General features: G+C 39.2%; 1 protein-coding gene across 1 annotated transcript in view; it reads left to right on the top strand.

The window, feature by feature from the left end:
- TBCA (tubulin folding cofactor A) overlaps positions 1 to 19,098 on the top strand; it is a 34,042-nt gene extending 14,944 nt beyond the window's left edge. Inside the window, 3 exon segments of the mRNA XM_069777543.1 lie at positions 3,932 to 4,037; positions 16,317 to 16,403; positions 17,911 to 19,098. Of these exon segments, the coding sequence (XP_069633644.1) occupies positions 3,932 to 4,037; positions 16,317 to 16,403; positions 17,911 to 17,991 (274 nt within the window). The 3' untranslated portion in view covers positions 17,992 to 19,098.
- The last annotated feature ends 8,584 nt before the right edge of the window (positions 19,099 to 27,682 follow it).

The raw sequence follows: 27,682 nt of genomic DNA on the forward strand, positions 1-27,682 counted from the left end.
TTTTTTTTTTAGAGGATACCTGTGGTAATATATGCCAGTTTTTTTTTTTTTTTGAGTGCACTAATGACTAGAATTTCTATTTTGTGATGAAAGTTAAGATTTTTCTTTTATAAAGGGTGAGTACCTTTCTCTGCTATTGGTGTGCATCCAAGTTCTCTTTATAGAAGACTACTAAAAACCAGGCTTGTTTTTACCAAAGAGAAGAAAAGAAAAAGAACAACTCCTAAAATGGAGGTTTAGATTCCTAACTTAGAACTGGTCACAGAACTGATGATATTTCTTAACACAGTGTGCCTTATAATGTACAGAACTTCTTGGTGATAAATGCTTGGCTTATTTGCAGAGCTAGTACAGTATGCCAGATACTGTGTAGTTGAAATAAGGCTAACCATAGGATTTCAGATGGGTACCAGGTGACAGATCATTTAAAAAAAGAGGATATTTTAAGGAACTGTCTATTCATAGAATAAAGGATTATTACACATGTATATTACACATATATACTTGTATAAGTTATGTGTATATGTGTAGTATACAAGTATAAATATGATAAGAAGTAATCTATGTTGGTTCCTTTTTTTTATTTTGGATTCTTCCAGTTAAAAGTTAAAGTTACTGTAGCTTATATTTCTTATGACACTGTAGAATGCCTGCTAAAATTATGCCTGTATTGGTTTTTATGATTGCAGGTTTTTTCATCTGTAAATGACTCGTGTACCTGAAATGCAACAAATTATGGTCTGGCTTTTTCTGATACCTACTGAGCTATTCTTACTCTGTTCACTGTGTATGATCACACCATGTATAAAGATTCTGGTTTAGTATCCATTTCAATCTTTTTGGGGGAAAAGAAAACAAACAAACAAAACCAGAACAACAACAACAAAAACACACACAGGAAAAAAAACCAACCAACCAAACAAAAAAAACCAACCCAGAATCTTGTTTCTAGATAGACAAAGGGCTGAAGGAAGAAGATAAGAACAAAGTATTATGTGGGTATTTTTGTGTATAATTCTGCTGAAATTTTTAAGAGGTGATTAAGGGTAGTATTGCTCCATTATGAAAATTTCACTTTCCTTTTGAAAGCAAGCTATTGATTTAATTTAGCATCTCCCCAAGCTACATATTCAGTAGGAATTGCTTCATGACATCTAGAAGAAGGATCTAGTATAGGAAATGTTTTCAAATCAAAACTTCTTAATAGCATTAAACATCAGTGTCCCAATCTTACAAATTATAAATGGAATGTTAAACTGGACAATTCTGATTACTGAACAAAGTGCAGTGGAAAATTTGTCACAGAAAACAGTCTCATATTTCAGGTTTCATGTGTTTCCCTTTTTGAAAGCAGAATGTTTCAAGTTCTGCTTCTGAAATGTACGATTACTACAGAAATAGATAGACAAATATGGAGGAAATTCTTAAGTATCCAGATAAGAGAAAGGTGGGCAAGAAATAAAGTTCTAAACTAGGCCAGAACATGCAGTCCTTTCCTGTTTGATAAAAGTAAGCAAATTTGAATAACAGCTCATTTGAAAACTCAGTGTGCATAGAAGGAGATGTGAATGTGAAAACGTAATATGCAAACATAAGTAATGACAAACATTGTGCCTTTTGTTTTAGCTAAAAATTAAAATAATTAAAAATGCTGGGTTTAGCAATGCACGTTGCCTTGAGTTTCAATGGCATACACACTTCAGTAAGTGAATCAACATAAAAAATGCATTTAATCGTATCTTTCTCCCCCTGCTCCTCAAGGGAATTTGCTGTTCTCATTCAAAAAAAAATTGTCTGTCTCACAGGTTGCTTAAAATTAACTTTTTTGGAACCTAAAAATAGCGAAGCAAATAATACTGTCTGGAATTAAATCAAGTAACCTTGATCAAACAATTAACTCATCTTCTATTAAATCAATATTTGCTGATGCTAATACTGGAGCTAGTTCCAGTAGTTGGAATTACAGCCACTGATTTAGTGTCTTTATTATTAGTAATTAGGCTGCTGTCTTTCCCCAGTGCTACCTCTCAAAGCTAGTACTTGGCTGACTTGTAGAAACTGGCCTAGGTGATACCTACAGTACATGCTCGACACACTGGTAAAGCTTCTTTATAAGGCTGAAGGCCCTCTCTGATGGTGTGACTCCATGAGTGTTGAAATGAGTTCAGGTGTGGGCTGCCACAGCCCAACTTAGATCAACTGTTGTGGAGCCACAGCTTAAGGCTGTTCTAGCAAAACAATTTTTGATTATATAAACTCTTACAAAAGCAGGGAGAGTTCCTGCTGTTGCAATATCAGTATATTCTCTTTGGAATTTTTCTCAAGATATTACTGCAGTGGTGCTTTTCAGCAGCTTCAATTCACAAAAAGTTGTTGTCACCTCAATACCATTCTGTCCATCTTCAGCAGCATTTCTAGTAGGGCACTTAACTGTGACAAATCAGGAATTAATTTGCTCTGATGCACTAACGTGACCATGAAGCTCTCTACTAGACCTTTATTTATGCTCTTTTCATTTGTATAATATAGCCTTTGCTTCTTGGATCTGATTACGTTCTTTTGGCTGTTAAGTTCTCCTTAAACAATAGGCTGATCTGATGCATACTCTTGTTTGGGGAAGGAATTTTTTTTTTTTTTTGGCACACTCTGTGGTTTGCAGTAGCATCTCAGTGTTTGTTTTGGTCCTGAATTAGCTGATCAGAAATTACTTAGTTATTCTCCAGATCCTGAAGGATGTTTTGGTTCAGATCTGGCATTATGCAATCTAAGATATACCTAATGAACATACGTAACAAAGTGGGAGATGCAACAGCAAAATTGCAGTAACAACAAATAATAAAGTTTGATAATGGGATTGAAATATAAAAATTACTGTAGGGCATCAGACTAGACTACCTTACTATTCTCTCTGACCTTCAAAATTTTTTACATTTCTCTTGATTCTATGCTCATTAGCAAAAAGCATCCTGCTCCCAAGTATGGATCCATTGTTATGATTAAAAGATGGATTCTTTTCCCTTTGAAAGATAGGCCACAAAGAAATTTGCTATAATGTAAATTATGGAACTGTTACTTTTGTCTATAACCCTCAAACGAACATCAAGGTAAATAGAGAAGGTACTTAAAGGAACACAAGACTATGAGGCTACTGCGTAATTTGGGAATTTTACTTTTCATTATTTTGTACAAAAACTAGTATGGGAAACAATGTAGTGATCGGGAAAAAGATGTTCTGGGATCACAATTTGTGAACCTGAAAGTGCTGTTTCTTTTCATTTACATGTGATAACTTTTTTCAAAGTTACTACTAAGAAGGAAGTCTATCGTTATTCATCTAATAACATAGGTGCAGTGGCGTTATTTAGTAGTGAATAGGAAAGAGGAAAGACCATATGACTATAGCAGCCAATACAGGTCCCTTGCAAAACTATCAGAACCTGGATGATGTTGAGAAAGTCTGGTGAATGCTGATCTAACAGCAGATTATAACAATGTTGTCTTTGTAGACATCTTAATATTTTTTGTTTTGGCTACCTATGATGTGAGGACTTTTTGGAGGTAGATCGCTTTCTTCTCTGTACTACTGTCTTTGTTAGCAGTCATCCAGATCTACAAGGCAGCTTATCTGTTTCTGTTATGTATTTGAAATGAGGTACCAATATATAGGTTTTTTAGGATATTCCATATGGATAAGCCCACAGAGAATCTTTAAAAATATTTTTAATTTAAATTATTCTCATAAGAATTATTATACATTATAGCTAAATTCAGGATTTCCTAGATGCAGTTTTTTGCAGTGGTTAAGAGCCTTTTTTTATGAAACTGTGTCTTTTCTTATAGGGCTGCAGCTTTCAGAGGGGGGGTGTTATCAGTGGTGTAACTTTTTACTGTAATAGAACCAGATTAACATGATCGCTTGGTTTAATTGCAGATTGGCAAAAGAAAAAGTTATGTATGAAAAAGAAGCAAAACAGCAAGAAGAAAAGATTGAAAAAATGAAAGCTGAAGCATGTGATGATTATGGAATTAAAAAGCAGGTAAAATATCCTAAAACTTGTTTTGTAAAATCCTTCTTTGCTTTCAGTTAATCATAGTCATCCTTAAATAAAAGAATCTCCTGTACTTTTTTCCAGACTCCTGTTATATAAATACTAGACTAAAATCCTTTATCTAGACTAAATCAATTATAAAAGTCATAATAAGGATTTGCAGAAACTTCCTTTACTCCAGAACTGTTAAATTATAAGGAGACTGCATATGGATGGATTACTTAGCACTTGGCTATCACTCACTAACAGCGTGTATGAGGCCATCATGAACTCGCTTTCTCAGAAAGACCAAGAACCTGAAAATACATCATCTGCATGCATTTAGGTAGACTTAAGTGCTTGCTGGTAAGTGCAAATGTTACAGTGAAGTGAGAATGCTTGATAGTTAATATGAAGATGAAACATTTCAACTCTTGAGTATACTAGTATCCCTTTTGGTAAAATCAGAGAGCTCAAAGAGAGTGAGCAATGGGTAGGCAGCTGCTCCTAACAGCTGCTAGAGTTTATAGTGAAGTCACTGACTAGCAAGGTGCATGCTGTAGTTTCATCTGCTTATGACCATGGTTTACTGTCACTATTACAATATGATTAAATTTTTCTTGGAAGGTTTCCCAGAAAGGACAGTGGTTGCAGACAGCTGGTACATGCCCTTTTGGAAGGAAAAGGAGCGTCAAGTTTCCTTCTCACTGGGAGGAGGCTTGGGTTTGGGAGATTTGTGTTTATTCTTTACAGAAGTGTGGCATGCCTGTGTTTAACTGTGGCCTTTCTATTCTTTCAACTAAATATGTTATCTTTTAACTATGTGTTTTTCCCAAGAATTTCCAAGATATTTTCTCTTAAACGTTCACAGAAACTGAAATTATAAATTAAAATTATTTTCACTTGTTTCAATAGTCTGGTGTCCTCATGTTATAAAACCTAATGTACTGTTCATAGAATGGATCACAGAATCATAGAATGGTTTGGGTTGGAAGGGACCTTTAAGATCATCTAGTTCCAAACCTCCTGCCATTGGCAGGGGCACCTTCCACTAGACCAGGCTGCTCAAAGCCCCATCCAACCTGGCCTTAAACACTTCCAGGGATGCGGCATCCACAACTTCTCTGGGCAACCTGTTCCAGTGTCTCACCACCCTCACAGTAAAGAATTTCCTTACCTCTAATCTAAATGTACCCTCTTTCAGTTTAAAGTCATTACCCCTTGTCCTTTCACTACATGCCCTTGTAAAAAGTCCCTCTCTGGCTTTCTTATAGGCCCTCTTTAGGTACTGGAAAGCTGCTATAAGGTTGTCTTGGAGCCTTCTCTTCTCCAGGCTGAACAACCCTAACTCTCTCAGCCTGTCTTCATAGAAAAGGTGCTCCAGCCCTCTGATCATCTTTGTGGCCCTCTTCTGGACTCGCTCCGACAGGTCCATGTCCTTCTTGTGCTGGGGGTCCCAGAGCTGGACACAGTACTCCAAGTGGGGTCTCACAAGAGCAGAGTAGAGAAGAAGAATTACATCGCTCGACCTGCTGGTCATGCTTCTTTGATGCAGCCCAGGATACAGTTGGCTTTCTGGGCTGCAAGCACACATTGTTGGGTCATGTTGAGCTTCTCGTCAACCAACACCCCCAAGTCCTTCTCTGCAGGCTGCTCTCAATCCATTCTCTGCCCAGCCTGTAGTTGTGCTTGGGATTGCCCCAACCCGTGTGCAGGACCTTGCACTTGGCCTTGTTGAACTTCATGAGGTTCGCACAGGCCCACTTTTCTAGCCTGTCAGGGTCCTGCTGGATGGCATCCCTTCCCTCCAGCATGTTGAATGCACCACACAGCTTGATGTCATCAGCAAACTTGCTGAGGGTGTACTCAATCCCAGTGTCCATGTCTCTGACAAAGATGTTGAACAGCGCCAGTCCCAATACCAACCCCTGAGGAATGCCACTCGTCACTGCTCTCCACTTGGACATTGAGCCTTTGACCGCAACCCTTTGAGTGCGACCATCTAGCCAATTCCATATCCACCGAGTGGACTATCCATCAGATCCATATCTCTCTGATTTTGAGATAAGTATGTTGTGTGGGACAGTGTCAAATGCTTTGCAAAAGTCCAGGCAGATGACATCAATTGATCTTCCTTATCCACGAACGGTGTGACACCGTCATAAAAGGCCACCAAATTTGTCAGGCGTGATTTGCCCTTAATGAAGCCATGTTGGCTGTCACCAGTCACCTCCTTATTTTTCATGTGCCTTAGCATAGTTTCCAGAGGATCTGCTCCATGATCTTGCCGGGCACAGAGGTGAGACTAACTGGCCTGTAGTTCCCTGGGTCTTCCTTTTTTCCCCTTTTTTTAAAAATGGGGGTTATGTTTCCCCTTTTCCAGTCAGTAGGAACTTCACCGGACTGCCACAACTTCTCAAATATGATGTTCCCTCAGGACCAGCAGATGCATCTCATCAGGTCCTATGGACTTGTGCACCTTCAGGATCCTTAGATGGTCTTGAACCTGATCTTCTCCTACAGTGAGTGGTTCTTCACTCTCCCAGTCCCTGCCTTTGCCTTCTGTGACTTAGGTGATGTGGCTGGAGCACTTGCCGGTGAAGACTTGAGGCAAAAAAGTCATTGAGTACCTCAGCCTTCTCCATGTCCCAGGTAACCAGGTCTCCCACTTCCTTCAGGAGAGGGCCCACATTTTCCCTAGTCTTCCTTTTATCACCAACATACCTATAGAAGCTTTTCCTGTTGCCCTTTATGTCCCTGGCTAGATTTAATTCTCTCAGGACTTCAGCTTTCCTAACCTGATCCCTGGCTGCTTGGACAATTTCTCTGTATACCTCCCAGGCTACCTGTCCTTGCTTCCACCTTCTGTAGGCTTCCTTTTTGTGTTTGAATTTGTCCAGGAGCATCTTGTTCACCCATGCAGACCTCCTGGTGTTTTTGCTCGACTTCCTCTTTGTTGGGATGCATTGTTCTTGAGCTTGGAGGACCCTTGAATATTAACAAGCTTTCTTGGGCCCCTCTTCCCTCCAGGGTTTTATCCCATGGTCTCTACCAAGCAGATCCCTGAAGAGGCCAAAGTCTGCTCTCTTGAAGTCCAGGGTAGCAAGCTTGCTGTGCACTCTCCTCACTGCTGCAAGGATCTTGAACTCCACTATCTCATGGTCACTGCAGCCAAGGCTGCCCTCGAGTTTCACATTCCCCTGTGCTCCCACTCCCCTGTGCTCCCACTCCCCTGTTCAAACAAGGGAAGAATAGATTAAACAAAACTCAAATATAAAAATTAATAAAAACAAGGTCGGAGAAAGCTCTTTTAGAACAAGCTAAAGCAAATTTTTGGTAAGTTCAGATTTCAGTTCATGTGCCTATGACCTGCCTTGCTTTCATTATGCCATGGGAAAGAAACAGAAATAAAGAATTTGTATACAAATAAAGAATTGTATTTATAGAGCTGAGCTGTCTTCTGCCTCACCATGGACTGAGACTGTAAGTAAGATCCTAAAAAACAGTAGTCTTTCTGAAGATCTGCTGGTGCTAACAAGAACTAATGAATGCAATTCCCATTTTTAGTGTCCCCCATTCATCAGATTATTTGACTGCACTGTGATATTTCCGCAGTGACCTGCAAGATATCATCAAAGTCAAAAACAGTGGAGGCTGTGAACTTCTGTGAAATGAAATGTTACACACTACTTGAAGGTATTCTCACAGACCAATTACAAAAGCCTTCACAGAGAACAATCTTGATTCATTCAGAAATTGCCTGATCCACTTTGAAAGCAATGAGTTCCTCCAATGATGACTTCACTTCTTGTTCTTTTAGTGCACTTTGCATTCTGGAAGTTGTTAATATTTTAGGTTATGAAGAATTCGGAGGCTCAGAAAGAATGCACACGCTTTTCATAGGATCAAATCTGTTACTCTAAATAAAATTATATAATACCAGCAGAGTTTGCTCAGAACCATATTTTGGATAGATTTAACACTTTGACATGTTCTTCAGGAAAAATATCTGTAGTTACATATTTTAAGAATTGTTTTTAGTTAATAATTCCTAATCTGAATAACTGTATTTAAAAATATGGTTATGGTTTTACTTCAGTAACGAAAAGTAACCTTTGGGGGATGGGAATGAATTCAATCATTTGAGACTAGGAGAATAATTTTAACTATTATTTTAGTTGAGGTATCAGCTAAATCAGATATGTATATACAAATCAATCTAGAGTTGAGGGAGGGATGCTTAAAAAGCTTAAAAGCATTACTCACCTCTTAATGTACTACTCTTCTCCTTTAGCTTTCTAGTTACAACTCTGCAGTAGAACATATGGTTTAACAGTACAGAAGTGACTACAGGAAATCTTACTTTAAAATTAATAATGCCATTCCTACAGCAGATGTAGACTACAGGGTGTGTCTGGTATGTAAGGAGGGATCAGTCCCTTTGTTGTACAATAGTTAGGGTTTGACTCAATATTTTTCCCCTAACTCCTTATGCAGTGGGGCAGCTTGTGGTTCCTGTGAACTCAAGTGATCTCTAGCTGAGGCAGTGACCAGCTGGTGTAGTTGGCAGTTGTCAGATACTAGCTTTCACCGGTGCTGTCCAGACAGATTTACTTAATGAGGAGCAGATTCAGTATCAGAGAAACAAAAAGGACAGTTTTCTTGCAGTGCTGGTATACACTGACCAAGATTATAATTTGAAGACCCTGTTGTAGGGTGTGAGAAGACTTTGTTAAGGTAACCAGAATAGTTCCCTTCCTCCCATCTGAATATGTAGAGTCCCAAGCATGTTTTACCTCATTGTCACAGTAAGCCAGGATAATTTGCTTCCCCCCTCATCTTCCCTCACCTTTGCATGGGCACCAGCCTGAAGATGGATCTTGGAATTTGGACAACAGCACCTGCAGTATGTCAGCAAGTTCACTAATAAGCAAAACAGGCCTTTGCATTTGTAGGATATGTTAATTGGCACAAGTTGTATTATCCACCCCTGCAGTGCTTTCCTTTGAGCTTCACTACCAAGCAGGGCTCTCCTGTGTCAGGTCCACATTTTGATTAGCATCAGTGTCCCAGGGCTCCCACCGTGGTAACACTATGCTTTCAATAAAGCCAGAGCTTTCACTCGCTGAGTGTTTTGCCTCATAACTTGAGGGGTCTGCACCTATTTTTTTCACCTGTAACTCCCCTATATTACCATTGTCCTGGGTGCAGGTTGTATTTGCACTGCTTGCTGTGCCTCAACTCACATCAGCTAAATTCAGGATGGGTGAGGGGCAAGGAAGCCCTTCCTTTTCCATCACTTACACCTTATTTAAAAAAAAAATCAGTCTGCTATCATTTGGTTTTTTTGTCTACAAAAGGCAGATGAGAAATTTAGAATTTAGGGGAAAGCTTGTAACAATTCATTTGAGCCAAATTTGCAGAAAAAAAACATAATAAATGAAGAGCAGTATTTGCAAAAAAAAGGCTATGAAAGAAAAAGATTTTATATCTCAAAATCACATTATCTTCAACCATCAGACTTGTAGGAAAAAGGGTTATTAAGTACTTTAATAAGATTGTTTTCAATTTAGTATTTTATTAAAACCTGAACTATTTTATACAAAATTTATCAGGTTTGTAGAAGTCAGGAAAAAATATTTAAAGACTTTTGATGTATTCCACCAGGTATAAACTCTGCATATAGTTTCTGTAGAGGGTCATGAAGAACCGTGACTGGTAGCAGCAAGTAGTGCAATTGTACCTCCGTGTGGATTTTTTTCATAATGAAGCCTTAGTTTCTACGCATTTGTAATGATTCTCAATATATGAAGATTTTGCACAGAGCTTCGTAATACTTTAATAGAAAATTTTCACACTGTAATCACTCATGAGAGCAGACTAATGGTAGGAACCAGTAGTTTTATGTATTTCTGTAGTTGTTGATGGGTCTTGTACATAAATGAACATCCTTTCCCAGCTAATGCTTTTATCTCGAGGCTTCTGAGTGTGGTAAAAGCCTGAGGTATCTACTCCTTGTTTCCTCTCAGTTGGATTGTAGATGTACTCTGGTGTTTTTGTTAACTGTCAGCACTTTTACTGATAAATGATAAATTTTTGTTTTTTAAAAAGCTATCCTACAGTTCCAAATTACTTCTCCAGATGAATTAAAAATCCAATGGACTTAACATAGAATTTAGTATCTGCATGTCAAAGAGTACATAAGTGTACATAAAGTACATCTTGCTAATACAGAGGTTTTTTACAAGCATTAGTGAAAACAGCGGTATTTCTCTTGCTTTGTTGAGTGAAATGTAGAGTAGCTCTTGAAACAGCTAAAAAGAAATACATTTGGAAACAATGTATATTGTTTTGGAAAATTACTGTGGAAGATGAGAATTTGCTGCTAATCTTGTTACTGGAGGAGTTCTCACTGAAAGGAACATTGTAATGTTCTGTAACTTTTTCATTTTTAAATGTCTGTTAAGCCCCAAAGAAATATTCCTGTTAACTCAGTTGGCTTTTTACATTTTTAGCTCTTTCCAGTCCCCACCTGATTGGTTCAAACAAAGTTTCATTCTTCTCACCAATCAAATACAGTCAGATTAGCTGAAACATACAGTTTCACTTCAGTTTCTGATTATTTCCATGATTTATTTTTTTCCCCTAAGAACATATGATCTTTGCTTAATAATCTGGAATGTAGCTCTAGTTGCTTAGGTAAAGAGGCAGTGGAAATGCTAATGAAGAGTCTAATGTTCCCCTTTATGTATTTGGACAGCATCCTTAACAAGCATAGTTTGTTTCCTTAAAAGCTAGCAACTTGGAATTCTCTGTACTAAGTACAGAATAATATTGCTAACACACAGGTGATATTAAAAATGCTTTCAAACTTTGGTTTTATTGCCTGATGTGCTTTCTGAAACAGACCAAATGATGAAAAATCATTACTGTGATCTTCCTTTTTGCCTTCTGTTTTCCAAAGGTTGTTTTCCTTTTTATCTAGGCAGGTTTGGATTCCAGACTTTATGCTGAAGATTAAAGGCACTCGTGCAGTATTTGGAATAAGTTAGTATGGCAACATTCCTGTGGTAGAAATGGAATGGTAGAAATGCCACCACAATGGGACATGATTCATTTCTTTTTCAGTTGGGCTCGCGTTTCCTGTGCTCTAGAGGGAGAAAAATCTGGGCTTGACTTTTCTGCCTTCTATCTAGGGAACTTCCCATGTCTGTTCTGCTTCCAATTTTAGCACAAATATTTCCCCAGGTATCTCACCTGCACAAAACAGATGGGGGACTTCTCCCAAACCTTCAAGCTTATTTATTCTAAAACATCTCCTAACCAGCCTGCTACCTTTTAGCAAAGCATGCATTATTTTAAGCACAGATTCAGGATCTATGGCTTATCTTAACAACCAACCCCCAAAAATCTACAAAGAAAAAAACCCCAACCCCCTCAACCTCTCCCCCAAGCTTAACCTCCCCCACAAAAAGTTGGGGGGGGCGGGGGGGCAGACAGAGAGAAAATTTGGCTATTTGTTCTAACAAGTTTGAGCTATTCTTGTTGGGAAAGCAAGTCTTCGTTTTTTCAGTGTTTTCTTTACACCATTCCCAAAGAGACCTCTTCATTCAGATGTTTACCACCTCTCACCTGTTTACAGGGTGAGGTTTATACTTGCATCAACATGGATCTGTTCAGGTAGCATTTTGAGTTGCTGGAAGGAAATGTGCTGCCTGATGATTAAATGACAACTTTCTGTAATGGATAATTCCTTTATCATTCTCTTAAGTTAATTTTAAAGGAACAGTATCTGTAATTTATGATACAGTGTGTTTAATTAAAAACTCTTTCAGTGGAGGACATGGAGTTTTGCTTCTGTCCTCTGAAAAGTATCTCCATTTTTTAGCTTTAAGTCATGTGGTGTTCTCCTTCCATCCCCCACTGCTGACAATGAAGAAAACCTGACAGTTGCACATTAGTGGAAAACAGCCAGTGACAAACTGTTTTCTGAAAAGACCAAAAGAACCTTTCTGCCTTTTATGTCCTAAAGAGATCTGCTTTAGAGGAAACAGGATTAGCCCTCACCTGAGAGGAGCTGCAGAGAAAGCTCATTTGAAATACTGAGGCATTAGATCTAGAGTATTTTCTTCTCCTTCGGCTTTCTTGATACAAATGGTAGGTTGTTTGTGGTTGATACATGGCCATTTCAGTTCTTGAAGTGCTCAAGCACTATAGAAACAAAACAATGTTCTCTAATTCTGTACTGCAAGCTTTTCTTCATGGTCCTTCAGAAGTGTTTTGATCAACATATTTGACAACTCACCTACAACGGACTGCAGTGTGCTCTTGTATCCTGTATTTGTGGATAGCTCAAGCTTCTTTTGGGCCTATGTGAAAATAAAACAAGTTGCTTCAAAGGAAGTAGAACTAATAAAACTTGGTTTCCTACAGTTTTTATGTATGTTTGGGGTTTTTTTCTCCAACATCACTGTGTCACTGTGCCACCATCCTGGCCCAGCACCTTGGGCCTTTATGTTCCCTGGTTACCAGTGAGGCGAGAAGTAATACCATGCTGTAGATTTAAGTTACAAATATGTTGATAAGTCAACCAGTAGCCTTAGCATGACTCTTTACTTTGTGCTACAATCTCTAACTTAGTAGGATTCTTAATTTTGGAACCGTTGGTGTTCGTGATACTTAGAGATGGCCTTTTTTCTTTTGGGTCCTTCCATCAGATATGGTTGTAATTAGTCGATGGATTCCAAGTGGTTTACAAATTTCTGACGAAAAGAAGTTCAAACCAGTAGCACTTTTCTTAGCAAACTGAATTATTTGCATGTCTTTTTCTTTTCCTCCCTACCATCTTTGAGTAGATCCATACTGTTATAATTATCTGTGCAACAGTCAAAGGGCAAGTGATTATGAGGCAGTATTTAAAAGCATGAATACATATTCATGTGTGTATATATATTTGGTACATATATGACTCATTCACATTTATCACATTTTTTAGCCTAGCTCTTGTGTTTAGAACATCACTCCTGTCATATAAAACAATATTGTCGCTATACCCTGTGACCCAGTAGTTTATTAGGCTGTCCTTCCAAGATCAAGGAAAGACAGAGACCCCTATGGAGGTTTTCTTGTTGTTGTTTTCAAGTTATTTGTGGAACTGCATATCTCTAAATCTCTTGGTTAGATGTGGGTCAGCTGGGAAAAAAATAAAACCAAACTCTGCTTCCATATTTTTGAAGCTGATAAAACTGATGTCCCCATTCTACAATACATATCAGGCTGAGCAAAATAGCTTCCTGTTGCAGAATACTTGGTGTCAACACTCATACACAGAAATAATTATTTGTATTCTTAAATTATCAAATATTTGTTTTAGTATAAGTACTTGCGTGATCTAGGAAGTAGAGAGTCTGCCTCTTGTGAGCAGCTCTGATCTGCCTAAAGTTAGTATCTTTGAACTTTCATTGTAGGACCTGCTAAAAATCAAAGTTGCATATGTTTAAAGCTTTGGGCATTACCTCCTCAGCTGTTTCTCACAGAGTCACGTTTGGCCTTTGTGCTTATTTTGAATGTGTGAAGTAATTGTCTGATTTTAGTTATGGTGCCCTTCCACTTAAGCAAGTGGTAGGTGGATCCGTGTATTTGCATCTGTTCTGCTTTATCTGTCGCTGCAATCTGGAATTTATGGGAAACAGATTGAAGGCTACTGATAGTGCATTATGCACACCAGTTCTTTGACATCTGATCCAATTTACAAAAAATCCACATCGTGTTTAGTAAATAGGCTATATACACCCCAACAGTTAGAGAGCTCCATCACATCTGAGGAAACTGCTTTCTTTTGGAAGATGCCAGACATCTGCTCCCTTAGTAGAAATACCTTGAATCCTGAAAGACAACTGACTAGAAATGTGGCAGGTTGAAGGGATTTGTTTAAGTGGCTTTTTCAGTACACTTAAAGGAAAGGGGATGTCATCCTCACTGTAGCCACAATAGCTCTTTTGGTCCTGTGTGCACTTACTGACAACACATACAATTTGCTTCTCCCTGTACATATTTTTGTGCTTTATTGCTTTTGTCTTAACACTGTATTTAGATGCACTTCAGTTACTTTACTTTTTTATAATATTTCTGTTTGGCATTGTAATTCACAGAAACCTTGCAGATATTTATGGTTCTTTGCAAAGTTAGATCAGTTTTCATGTAATAACTTCCTCTGTGGCCTGCTTATAATTTAAGCTCCTTAGAGTTCAGTCAGAAAGTTTGATAGAATTTTGATAGAATTTGGAGAGCAAACACTTTAAAAATTCCAGTCCTAAAGCTTATCTAATTATTTGAGCATTTGAATTTGCTTTATTATATACATTTGTAACAGTAAATGATCTATTTGGGATTATCAGCATTACTTGAAAAATTGTGTTTTATGCAGAAGTTATCAAAGTTCGCATAGATAGTTTGGTAATCAACTAATAATATTGGTTCCACAAAATTCCTGTTCCAGTCTCCAACTGTTTGCACCTACTGAGTATGGTTCCAGGATTTATCATCCTTCTGTTTTTTATTATTGCATAACTGCAGGCAAATGTAAATAAAACCCAGCTACCCCTTTGGATCTCAGTCAAATTCTGTTTTGAACAGAGTGACTGGGGTAGTTTTGCTCTTTTCTTACAGCAGCCAGGACTACAGCTTACAGATGCTAGGTTTATATGCCTTCCCAGATCACTGATTGAGTGGCATGTATCAAATAAGTTACTACTTTTCATCTACCAGCTTTATAATACACAACTATTTAGCAATGCTGGCCCAAGGAAGCCTTTACTGGATATTCTCACTCCTGTAGGTATTCTTTATAGAACAAATTTCTACTACATAAAGCAGAAGGCGTCATCTCATGCAGTTTATGGCACACCTCATTCTACTGAAGTTACAAACCTTTATTTATTAATTCATTGCTGAAAGGGTAATGTGCAGAGTTCCTAGTCTTATTTTTAATACAGTCCAACACTGAATGCTTAAAAGAAAAGTGATAATACCAATGAGAACTAGAACTTGGGTGTGCTTATCTTTTTTTTCTTTTTTTAAATACTTGTCACCCATCTTTGCTTCATTAGACAGGTTTTGCCCTAGATTCGCTGAAAGAAAATGAGAAACAAAGTTTTTAAATGCTTTCTCTCAAAAATTACTTGAACTAAGAACTTAAATATATGACACTTAAAAACATGGTGATAATGTTTTACTACGTAAGGCTTTCCTGTATGCATAAATACATTCTTAGCTGTAGCTTATCTTCCCTTTTAGAATGACCCTTCAGTACAGCAGCATTAATACTGAAAGGAGAATACAATGTAGGAATGACAGACAGAATGAAGTAAGGTATTGAAAGGGAACACCTTCTGTTGCATGTTATCCTGAATACAGAAGAGGTTTCATATTTAAATATTTAACAGATTTTCATTTCTAAACAGATTTAACATTAGTGAAAAATCTGCATACCTTTTCTTCTCAGTGGTTGGATTTCAGATCCAGAAATGTTCCATGAAATAAATGTTCCCTTGTTTAAATCTGAAGTTGTTTTATGCAGGAAGAGGCAGGATGTTCAGATTCAGTGGGGTGCCAGTTTAGTAATTTTGTTCAAAGTGCATGGTGAGAATAATCTTTCTCGTAAAATGAAGCACAAGGATAAGTAATAACTTTTTATGCATGATAAGCATCAAAAATAGAGCCTGCTGGTCTTTGGTTTTCATTTTTCTTTACCTTTGTCTTTCAGTCAGAGCCTCCTGCAGTGTGCACACAATGTGATCAATAACTCAATAACTTTTTTCATGCAGTAATTATCTCTATGTGGTATTATCTGAACCCTGTTTTTCTTTATTACCCAAAAGATGCAGGAGATATTTATATAACCAGCTGATCCCATTTTGGATGAAGCTACTTCACGACAGCAGGAGAAAGTTTGTTTTAAATAGCCTTTTTAACAAATGCTGTATGAAAAGCTTACCACGCAGTACTTTTTTCCTAAGGGAAAAGTTATTCTAAATACTCCTTTGCACTTAATACTATAATTAAGCACAAAGTAAATGGAAGAAGTGTCCTGCAAATTAACAGAGTTTTAAGCAATTATGCTAAGTGAGTATCTTTTAATAAGAAAGCCTATTCAGAAAATAGGTACAACTGTTCTGAAGTTCCTAGATTATGACCAGACTACTGATTTTTCAGAGTAAAGACTTATCTTAAAAAATAATGTTCCCATCTGGAATACATTCTCATTTCATTGGCCTCCAATTTTCACAGATCGAGATCTTACAAGAGTCACGAATGATGATTCCTGACTGCCAGCGCAGATTAGAAGTTGCACATGCAGATCTTACTCAGCTACTAGTAAGTATAACACCATAACCCACTGATCAAGAAATGCTGCTGTTCCTTGATGAACTTGGATAAACATGCTTGTCTGCAGTGCAATTGCAGCATATTAGAACTGGATTGAAGAATTACTTTTTATAGGTCCCAAGACTAGCATCCTATAACATCCCAATATTTCATTTTAGATAATTGTCTTTGCAGACTTGGTCTTCAGTCTATGAAAACTGTGTGTTAGAATATTAGAAACTGTCTTTAATGGAGTGTACACTCAACATACACTTAAATACTAAACTGCTAGAATGGACTCTGAATTCCTGTGCTAGTTACACATTCATAAAAAATAGTTCACCCACTTTAGGTAGTTTTCTAGATAGTGTAGGTGTATATAATATGCTTGTAGTGAACTGAAATAGTCAGAATGCTTTGCTTACTACTTCTGTTACGCTATGCACAAGAAACAAGACAGCTGAGTCCTTGCTGAGTACTGCTTTATGTTTTATTAGTGAGGTGACCACTAGTGCCACATTTTTAAGATACAAGTATCTGCAGGAATAAATAGTATCTTGTACAAATAGATTCACTGAAACTATACTAAGTTTGGAGATCATCATGCTTACTTTAAAAACTGCCTTCTCATCAAGAACTCAGCTACACATGTAAATGCTTCTGTGAGGCTAAAAATATATATCCTAAATTAAGCCCCAGACACATTTGATGGCTAAAATGCAAATCCCTTCTCAAAGGAAAATTCAAGGTGTCTTATACTCAGGTAGTATGCCTCTACTGTTTTCCAAAATAAATGCTCAGTACCTGGCAGGATTTAGAGTCCTTCTGTCATTTAACTAGTTACTTAACAGTTAGCTGGTCTAGATTTCAGTGGCATGCAGAAGTGGTGCTATTGATCCACACAGCATCCTGTACAAACTTAAAACAAGGAATGGGGGGGAGTTACTATTGTTGTTAAGAATTTGGAAGTCTTCAAGAGTTGCTTTCTGTGCTTAGCTCACCTTCAATGCTTTCACTGAAATCAACTGTATAGTAGTATGTTTTTTCAATTGTCAGTCTGCTTAAGCTTTTTCCTAACAGTACTCTTGTTCTGAGGTTTGTTATTCATTCCAGTTATGCTGTCCTTGGTCTTAAACATTTAACAGAATTAAATAAAGGTGTGCATAGGTCAAATCACACATAACAGCCATTATCCTGGACCTTAAGTAGGATAAAAGAAATTACCTGTGCTTTGAGTCATGTAGAACTAGTGTTTTCAATAATGATATATCCCTTGTTTCATAGAATCATAGAATGGTTTGGGTTGGAAGGGACTGCAGTCCATCCACTTGAGAGGTATGGGAAGAGAGGTTGCCAGTGAAGGCCAAGGCAAAAAAGTTGTTGAGTACCTCAGCCTTCTCCTTGTCTGTTGTTACCAGGTTTTTTTCATTTTTTCATTTTCATAGTTAACCTTCTTAAATTTAATGCCATGTCAATTAATTCCAAAGTACTTCAAAAGTTTTGTTTTTGATTCTAGGAAAATGAAAAAGAATTGGAAGAAGCCGAAGAGTATAAAGAAGCACGTTCCATACTGGAGTCAGTGAAGCTGAAAGCCTAGAAAGTCTTTCAGTACTCTCTTTATATGCATTAGCAGTAGGTCTATTCCACACTTTCATTTGACTATGGCTTTATTACTATTGTTGACTTGCTAAGGTTCCCTTTATGCAAACTGGCCTTTCTCTAACTGCAAGATGCATCAAATAAATGATGTTCTGAAACATCTGTGTGTTCCATATTCAGGCAAAATAGAAACATTTCCAGTTTACCTTGATTACAAAAAGGAAAAATAAAGCCAATTTAATGTAAGCATAATAGTGTAATAGCTAATATACAGAACTTAATCTGAACAGTTCAGGCTAAGAAACAATGTTTAGCTATGTAAGGAATGTGAAGGACCAATAAATACTTTAGAATGAAATAGAATCATAGAATGGTTTGGGTTGGAAGGGACCTTAAAGATCATCTGGTTCCAACCCCTCTGCCATGGGCTTTAGAAGCACCTTATATCTGAAGTAATTTCAAGCCATTATAGCATAACAATCTGTACTGAAAGAGGAGGTGGACTAAATGACCCTTCAAAGTCACATATCTTTTTTCTATGATGCAATTTATCTGTAGTTTTATTAAGTATGTACTCCTTGTTTATCTTTGAGCCCAACACAGAATTAAGAGCTGATTCCAAGTCTTTTTCAATTTGCCTGGCGTTGATTCGTAGAGCCCAATTCACACAATTACCATTGATCAAAATTCTGTTACTTTTTCAAGAAACAGAATTTAGCAGCTGACTAGTATGTTGTCGATTGGATCTCCCAGTAAGAGTTCTGGCCTGAAAGCTTTTCCTGAAAACACCTTGGCCTAAGTGAGGTGTTTTTGAACAAAGCTCAAAGCCCAGAAGGTGAAAGAGAACTAATGGGTAAGGGAACAATGCTTAATCTGCCTGGAAGACCATTAAAACTTTTATGTACAAAAGCTGTGGTTCTTTCAGAATAGCTTCTCTAAACAGCAAACAGTAAGCTCTGCTGATGAACAAGAAAGCTTTTTACATTAGTTTTTCTAGTTTGAAAGTGCTCTTGCATGTTCCTTAAAGGCAACACAAAGCACAGTGTTCCTTTTGTGTGGTGCTATATTGAATACTCTGAATAAAATTTTTTGTTAATTTGCCTGAGTTTGGGTAAACTGCAGTTTCAGTACCTCTATTTGTGTACCTTAAGCACATTGAGAGTAATAAGTCTAGTTCTCCATTACTCTTAAGCACTGCTCTGACAGATTATCAACACAAGATTTCTGATTGACTGCAGAATGACCTACTTTTGAAATTACCTACTTTTGAAATGACCCCAGACCAGCACTAGACAGTGCTGAGAGGTGAAACCTTTTGTGACATTACTATGGTTTCATAAGAGTACATGCACACCTTCTTACCAGCCTTGTGTCCTAGGCATATGACTGCCAAACAGACACTGCCTGGTTCACAGCACAAAGGAACTGCTATTGAGGAGAACATCTGTCTTTAAATACCCATTTCAGCCAGCTTCTTCTATGGACCTTCACCAGGAAAGATAGCTGGAGCGGACAAAGCAGATTGCACGTCTTAACTGACTGGCTGCAGTCAGCGTAACAGTAATGCTATGCTTGTGGCCATTGAGCGGAGTGTGGTAAATAAATGCTGAGCTGGAAAGGAGGTGTGGGGAGTGTGGGGAGGTGTCAAGTCTGCTGGGTAAAGCAGAATTTAAAATAAAAATTACTCTTCTTCAAAAGAAAAAATACACACTTCTGGAAAATAAACCCACAGAAAAATTATGTGCAGTTGCTCAGTACTACAAGAAATGCAGGTCAGCATGAAAGCTAAACAGAGGCATGACCTATAGTGGCTAAATGAAAGTAGCAGTGTGATATGGTTTAAGTTGGCATTTAGAGTTAAAGGCACATGGGGCTGAGTAGCTACCATATAAACCAGACTCCAGGGAAAAGTTTCTTGGTGCAATAGTTTCTAGGGTAGTGTAGTTTCTCATGTTTGCTTAATATTTCTCTGTGCAAGCTGTTTTCTAGCTCCCTCCAACTGCATCATGAACCAAGATGATACTCTCCCCTATCCATTTCTTTTCTTTTTCCCTCTTACTAAGTTCTCCAGAAGACCGAGCATGTTCTGTTGTATGGAAAATAGCCAGCCTTACTGATGAAAATCAAGGTATGTTCACACCTGAGAGTACTTCCTCTCTTCTTGTCTCCAGATGCCTCTGGAAGTGTCTAACTTCTGAGAGGACAGCAGCATACCTGTAAAACCTGTACCAAAAAATTGTGAAAAGGCAGCAATAACATAGGGCTGGCCCCTGAAGGGTGGATTGGCAAAGCTATGCAGATAATGCATTACTCATGCTAGCAGAACAGTTGATCCACTGTTATATTATGGTAGACTGTATTTTTCCAGCAGTGCTCTGAGTGGCCAGATGCAGAAGTAAATGCGGAAAATTAAGCATAAGCAGTAGCATTGTTACTACCCTCTCAGATCCCAAACCCAAAAGGCAGTAGCACATCAAGTGCTACCATGTTACTTCTAATTTTAAAGTTATGTACTCTTTTTGGAGATACATAGTCTGCATCAGCAGATACAAGAGACCATCCCAAAAAAGAAAAATCCTGTGGGCAACATTTTTCACCTCCGTCCTCTTTGAACCTTGTCACTAGCTTTACTGATGCCTTTCAAAGTCTACCTAAGATAGACAAGCTGGATTTACCTTTTCATATGATGATATGTGTTAATTTATCACTCAGTTTTCATGCTCCACTCTTGCCACAAATGCATTTTTCACACCCTGGACAGAGGTACTATCCTTTCAATTACACCTCTCTTGCTGGCAAAATATGTTTAAGAAGTTTCTCAGTTATTACGCAGTTGAACAAAGCATTTGTTTTACTGAGAGGTCGCAGCAGAACAGGAGTCCGTGTTACACCCTGACTGAAGAAACAGAAGTGATTTGAGAAGAAAAGGTAGACTGAAGATAACAATTTGGAAGTAAGTTACTGTTACAAGTTCTGTGCCCATTGCTCTGATCACGTTTGCTAGCTACAACCCGCTTTTAAGTTTACCCTTGCACAGTTAAGACTCTTGCCCTTTGAATCAGAAGATGTGCTGCATCTGAAAGACAACTACAGAACAAACCTGGTACCTTCACCTGGAAGCTAATATTTCTTAAGTCCTCAGTTATACTGTATAATCAAAGTTATGGAGGCATGCACAAGCAAATCCAACGGGTGTTAAAGCTCACATTTATTCTTCAGTAAAAAGTTAGTTAGAACTCCGATAACGTTTGTAAACCACAGGCTCAATGATGTAAGGGAAATTAGTACTACACAGCCGACTTAAGAATTCTTAAGATTTAAAATGATGACTCAAAATGTGCATATCACTCACCTAAAAGATGAGGGCTCTCAACCTCAAGGAGTTACCTAGGGTGGCAACCCGACCCAAGGGGAGAGTCCCCAACTCCAGACCTGCTGCCCCAAGGAGGACTGATTCCAAAATGTCCTCCGGCAGGACCCCGTTTATATGCTTGTCAAATCTGATCTGTGGTCATTTTAATCCCCATTGGCCAAAAGGTCACTTCAGTGTACCTAGCACATCTCAACTGGTCAGTTCAGTTTTCAACCTGTGGCCTCTAGGGTTTGGGTTTTTTTCCCTCTCCTCCCTGCCTGGAGAAGTTTCCTTTCCTGTTGGGGGGCGGGGGGGTGTACTGCCACACTTCTGCACTTGAAAAACTTCCATAACACTCATGTAATTTCTTGTAACTGGCTAATTTACAGGTGTTTTGGGTCTGTGTGGCAGGGTTTTGGTAGCAGGGGAGGGGCTGCAGGGGAGGGGCTGCAGGGGTGGCTCCTGTGAGAAGCTGCTAGAAGCTTCCTTGGCACCAAGTCGAACCCACCTCTGGCCAAGGCCGAGGCCATCAGTGATGGTGGCAGCGCCTCTGGGAGAACAGATTTAAGAAGGGGAACCTGCAGTGGGGGAGGAGAATGGAATATGAGAGAACCCCTCTGCAGACAGTGAGGTCAGTGAGGAAGGAGGGGGAGGAGGAGCGGGGAAGGAGGGGATGCCCCTGCAGCCCATGGTGAGACATCAGGCTGTCCCCCCCAGCCCATGGAGGGGAGCGGGGGAGCAGATGCCCACCTGCAGCCCGGGGAGGAGCCCACGACGGAGCAGGGGGACACCCCCCAAGATGGCTGTGACTCTGTGGGAAAGCCCACACTGGAGCGGTCTGTGCCTGAAGGACTGCAGCCCGTGGAATGTACCCACGCTGGAGCAGTTCATGAAGAACTGCAGCCCATGGGAAGGACTCATGTTGGAGAAGTTTGTTGAGGACTGTCTCCCATGGGAGGGGAAGAGTGAGGAGTCCTCCCCCTGAGGAGGAAGGAGCAGCAGAGACAACGTGTGATGAACTGACCACAACCCCCATTCCCCGTCCCCCTGGGCTGCTGAGGGGAGGAAGTAGAGAAAATCAGGAGTGGAGTTGAGCTGGGAAGGAAAGAGAGCAGGGGGGAAGATGTTTTAAGATTTGGGTTTACTTCTCAGTATCCTTGTTTTGATTTGATTGGTAGCAAATTAATTTTTTTTTTTTCCCCAAGTTGAGTCTGGTTTTTTGCCCATGACCATAATTGGTGAGTGATCTCTCCCTGTCCTTGTCTTGACCCACAAGCATTTTTTTTATATTTTATCATCATCATTGCTCCACCTGGGCTGGGAGGAGAGGAGTGAGGGACCGACTTCATGGTGCTTTGTTGCCAGCTGGGCTCAAACCTTGACAACAGGCCAATTGCTTTTGTTACATTACTAAAAATGTTTTAATTAATACAAAGCATTTTCTTACCCAGCGATAATTTCCCAAGGATTCTTTGAAGGTAAGTTTCTTATATTCACAAAAGTAACTATGATTCTAAAACAACATTCCTGACAGGCCTCTAATATAACACATCAAAATAGTCTGCATGAAAAGCAAGTTATTAGGACTATCTTTTGGGTTGTTGTTTTACAGTATTTATGTTCTGGGAGCAAGATCCAGGAAGAGAACTTAATTTTCTTCTGAAAACCACAGGTTGTAGTTGAATACTTAAGAGGAGGATCCAAGAAATATCGACACTCCAGCATGAACCATAGGAAACACCATTAAGCCACAAATCCTTCCCTCACCCCTATTCTTCTGGCTCTAATTGCAATAACTAAGCTGCATCTCTCTCTGTCTGGGATTTGCAACCCTGAACCTCTCCTTAGAGTCCAATGTTTATGTTGGTTATTTCTTCGAAAACACAAGCAGAGGAAACAGCTGCCACTGCATCCTTTTACCCTTTTATTTAATAGCCAAACAGGTACCACTTCCTTGAAACATGGATATCTGTTCTTATAATGGGCCACACTATACTAGAGACCAACCAACAATACAAATAAGACAATTGAAATTTTATACTGAAGAAAAAAAATTTTTAATTACTTGAGAAGTGTGGGGAGCAGAGGAAAGCACAATCTAGTCCAAAAGCATTTGCACAAGGAGCATCACTGTACAGGTCATTTCTGGCCATAGCTTACTAGCATAAAAGGGAAGAGACTGAATAACATTGTTTTTCCAATCAAAATATTGCTCATTGAGTTGAATTAGCTGAATTTCACTAAGGTCACACAGCATAGGTTAAAAGATTTATCCACTGAAATACAGTTTCAGAAGTGACAGAGCATGTATCAGGTCCAAGACGTGATTTAACATCCAACAGAATAAGCTTATCCTATAGGCACATAAATAGCATGAAAAAGGACAAGGTGCATCTTCAGGCTCCAGCATCCTTTAAGAGAAGGGAAGAGCTAACTGCAGATGTTTTGGGTTAAATCAACAAAAAATAAAGGTGGTACAGCACATCCCACTTAGAAGCCCTGCTTAATGCCTTTAAGTAGGAAAAGGGGACTGACTGCAGAGTGCAGAGCCAATTAGCGCAGTACCACTGAATCCAAGGGCAAGTATTTCATACATGTCTAATGCTCGTGGATCTGCAGAATATAATGTAGCCTGTGCTACAAACACTTACGACACACTCTGTCTTATTTTGACTTTCAGGCAAGGGAAAAGTTTGAGCTTTCAGAATGGCATTCACAAAAGGCAAACTAAGCAAGAAGTTTCTAGCCAGCAGAAAATGTAAAGATTAGGAGCAGGGGAAAAAAAGGCTTTATCTGCCATCTAGAAGACCTGTTTTCAAATCCTTTCTGCTTAACCTAAAGCAGAGGCTTCAATCTGGATATGCCAGTTAAAAAAAAAAAAAAACCAACAAAAAACAAACCCAAAACCACATAGAGCTGCTCTATTTCCTTAGAATAGCATACTGTTTTGGCAACCCAGCTACTACTACACCTCTGGTGAAACCCTTCAACTCTGAGCTGCAGTCAATCGCCTACACTCCTCTAACACTGACTGAAGTGGCTTTAAAAACCCAGGCTGAGACCTCTCCCACCAAATACCCAGCAGCCACAGCTCAAAACATTGTCTTAGAGCGGGGGGGGGGGGGGGGGGGGGGGGTAGAGAAAAAAAAACTGGGGAAAAAAAAAAGAATTAAAAGTCTTTGGTCTAACTCAAGCAAGCAGAAGGGTTCAGATCGAGGAAAATGCTCCCAACTACTATTAATGCTACTAACTAATGGGGCAATACCTGCCACTCATTCCTAATAGACTGGGGTTCTCAGAATTACCACAGTAGTAGGATAAGTGGCTCCACAGCTTCCTAAGCTGGGTAGTTGCCAAGAATTTACAACTAAAATTGAGTGGTCTGACCACCCCAAAAGTTGCCATTCTGTTCAACTGACCTGTATGGCAAAAGAGATGAAAGAGAAAGCATGTGTATTGAATATGTGGGTGATACATGGCTGTTCAAAATCTTGAAGGACTAGATTAGAAATCAAAGGGTTTCTGACAAACTGGAAAAAGTTTAGAAAATTGCATTTCAGTAAGAACACATTTAAGTAAGGAAAAATGCAAAATTTTACATGGCAGCAGAAATTATCTGCTGCACAAGCACAGGAAAAGGTAAAAGCTAAACAGCATTTCTGAAAGAGATGTAAGGGTTTTACTGAATTCTATACAAAACATTAGCCTAGCTTATAAGACATGGGCAACAGCCCTTATGCTCTCTTTCGTATTAGTAAGGCTTCATCTAGAAGCATTATCACAGCTAGAAGCTACAACTAAAGGAATGAACAAATACAAAAGATTCAGAGGCAAACAGTGAAAACTACCAAAAAGACTGAAAAACAGTTTCTAAGAAAGAACAAATGCAGACATTTTAGCCTGGAGAATACTGAGGTAGTAATGGTAATAGCCTTCAAGCATATACAAGTCTATAGAGGAAAGGAATAAACTTTTGCTTGGCAGAAAGAGTAAGATGCAATGAGCTTCAGTTACAGTGAGGAAAAAAAAAGTTGGAAGGGTTCCTCCCTCCTCAGAAAATGACTGAGACAAATGAAGCTCTGGAATAGGCTGCCTATGGAGGCTGTCAGAGGGGCATTCCTAGAGGTCTTCTCTTGACCAGGCAGCTCAGTCACACATGACACAGGGAGAGCTGATCCTGCCTCATACTTACACATTAGGGAAAAGCATCTAGAGGTGGATGGAGCAAGCATCCTTCCCTCAGCACCATTCATCCCCTTACGCTCACCCATTCACACAGAAATGCAAAAGGCAAGATTCATGCTGAAGTGAACTACTCCAAATACAGTGAAGAGGTGATCCCCAGAGCCCCCTCAAAGGAAAGGATTTCAGTGATACATACCAAACCTTTCAGACCTTGCACTGCACATTACAACACAGTAGATTCAAAGAAGCTGAAAATGGTCCTCCTGAACGAAAGGACTAGATTATGATCTGGATTAAGTAATTTTGTCTGGCTTCCCACTTTTTATTTACATTTCTGAACACTCACCACTAATGCAATGCCAAAAATACCTTAAATTCCCACTTGTCAGTGGTGATTATTTTGTGCACAAGCAACTCGTTCAGGCAAACATAAGAGGCCACAAGTTCGGACTGAAGCTGAAAAGTGAAGGATGGAGCTTGCAAGGCACCATTAGTGAACTGTGGGGCCTGCTGGAAGCAACTGGGAGGGAAGCAGTAAATTCAGCTGAAAGTCTCCCCCTTAGTACAGACTCAGAGCAGGACTACAAGCTTGAGGGAAAGGAGAAGAACACATGCTGCTTATGGCCTAAGGATCTTAACAGCTCTCCTCCCACCTGATCTCTCAGAGGACCCACTCTTTATAAGGGCACCACAAACAGAAAACACAAAGAACCACTTAGTGGGTTCTCTTCCATGTGCAGTCTTGGCTATACTCTGTTATTCTGTGTAACAGAGGCCGCGCGATAAATCCAAATGATGGGCTTAGGGCTTCAGAGATGGCACAAGAGATGTGAAGGTGCCACCTTCTCCCAGTTTTCTAAATACATATTCAACCGCAGCGGAAAAAAACCAGCACTTGAACTTTGCAGATTACTTGCTAGCATGTTCTATGGTCTAGCACTTCGGGGCAAATGTCACTAGAACTCAACCAAAGTCCAAAATCTAGAACCACTCTGCATGAACATTACCTTTAACAGGAAGAAGGAAAACTTCAACTTTACAGCAGTTTTGTTTCCTTATTGTTCTGAAGTTCCTCTAGATGTTACATTAGATGGAAGGAAACCCAATGACCCATAGAAAGAGCCTCAATTAGTAAGGTTAACAGAAGCTGAATAGGTTGAAATTGGAAAAATAAGCATATTATTTATGTATCAATTACTACTTGCTTCCCTTTTCAACAAAAGGAAGTAAAATTTTCTCATCCTTCCTAACAATCCAGAGGCCTCCTCCTGCCCCAGCATAATTAGTGGTAAATTTCACCACAGCTCTCCATAAGCAATCAAAAAGGCTACCTAATTAAAAAAGTAATTAGTTTACACAGATAGATGTGAGTGGGTAGATTAGTTTATGAAAATAAAATGAAATTCTTCTGGATGCTTTTAGTGACTTGGCTTCCTGCTATTTTACCGCTTCTACATGTTTCCAAGGGAGTGGGTTAAAAATAATAATAAAATAAAATACTCCATTTGCAAATGAAGATGGTACCTTTCAAAGCCAATTGATCAGATATGTCAGTTTTATAATTTGTCCTCTGTTTTCAACACAGAAGATAAACTTCATATTTTTGCATAAAAACACTTTCAAAAAACGACTAATGTGTTATGTTTCATTCTCTTGGGTCTTCTACACAATATCTACCACCATGCCATCTAGGTGCCAAGTTGAACCTGGAGAAGGAAGGCTTAAGCACTATCACCCAGCACACCACAGGGTTTGTAAGAAGCCAGAACAGCTCCTAATACCAGACCAAGGGCTCTTTCCCCCAGTCATCCTGATGCCAGCAGAAGCCAGGGGAAACACCCTGGGCAGGAATGCAGTTTTCTCAGGGTGAAGATCAACCCTCACACTCCTATGCGCCGACTCCTGTAATTTCCCCAAATGGAGGAAACTCAATTGCGCCATTGCGGCAGCAGCAGGGAGCTGTATTCTCACTCTCTTGAGCTGGCGGACACAAAAGCCAGTAGCCAAAACTCAAGGGAAAAGCGTAAAAACAAGTATAACAGCAATCCTTGGTGAGAACTAGGAAGCTCTGCCAGGGAAATCGGTGAATTAAGAAACTTCCTCCGTCAAAGGCTGTATCGTGGCCAATACCTACTCATGGACCTTGCCCCTA

Source organism: Haliaeetus albicilla, chromosome Z, assembly GCF_947461875.1.
Source record: "Haliaeetus albicilla chromosome Z, bHalAlb1.1, whole genome shotgun sequence".
In the NCBI taxonomy this organism is placed as follows: Eukaryota; Metazoa; Chordata; class Aves; order Accipitriformes; family Accipitridae; genus Haliaeetus; species Haliaeetus albicilla.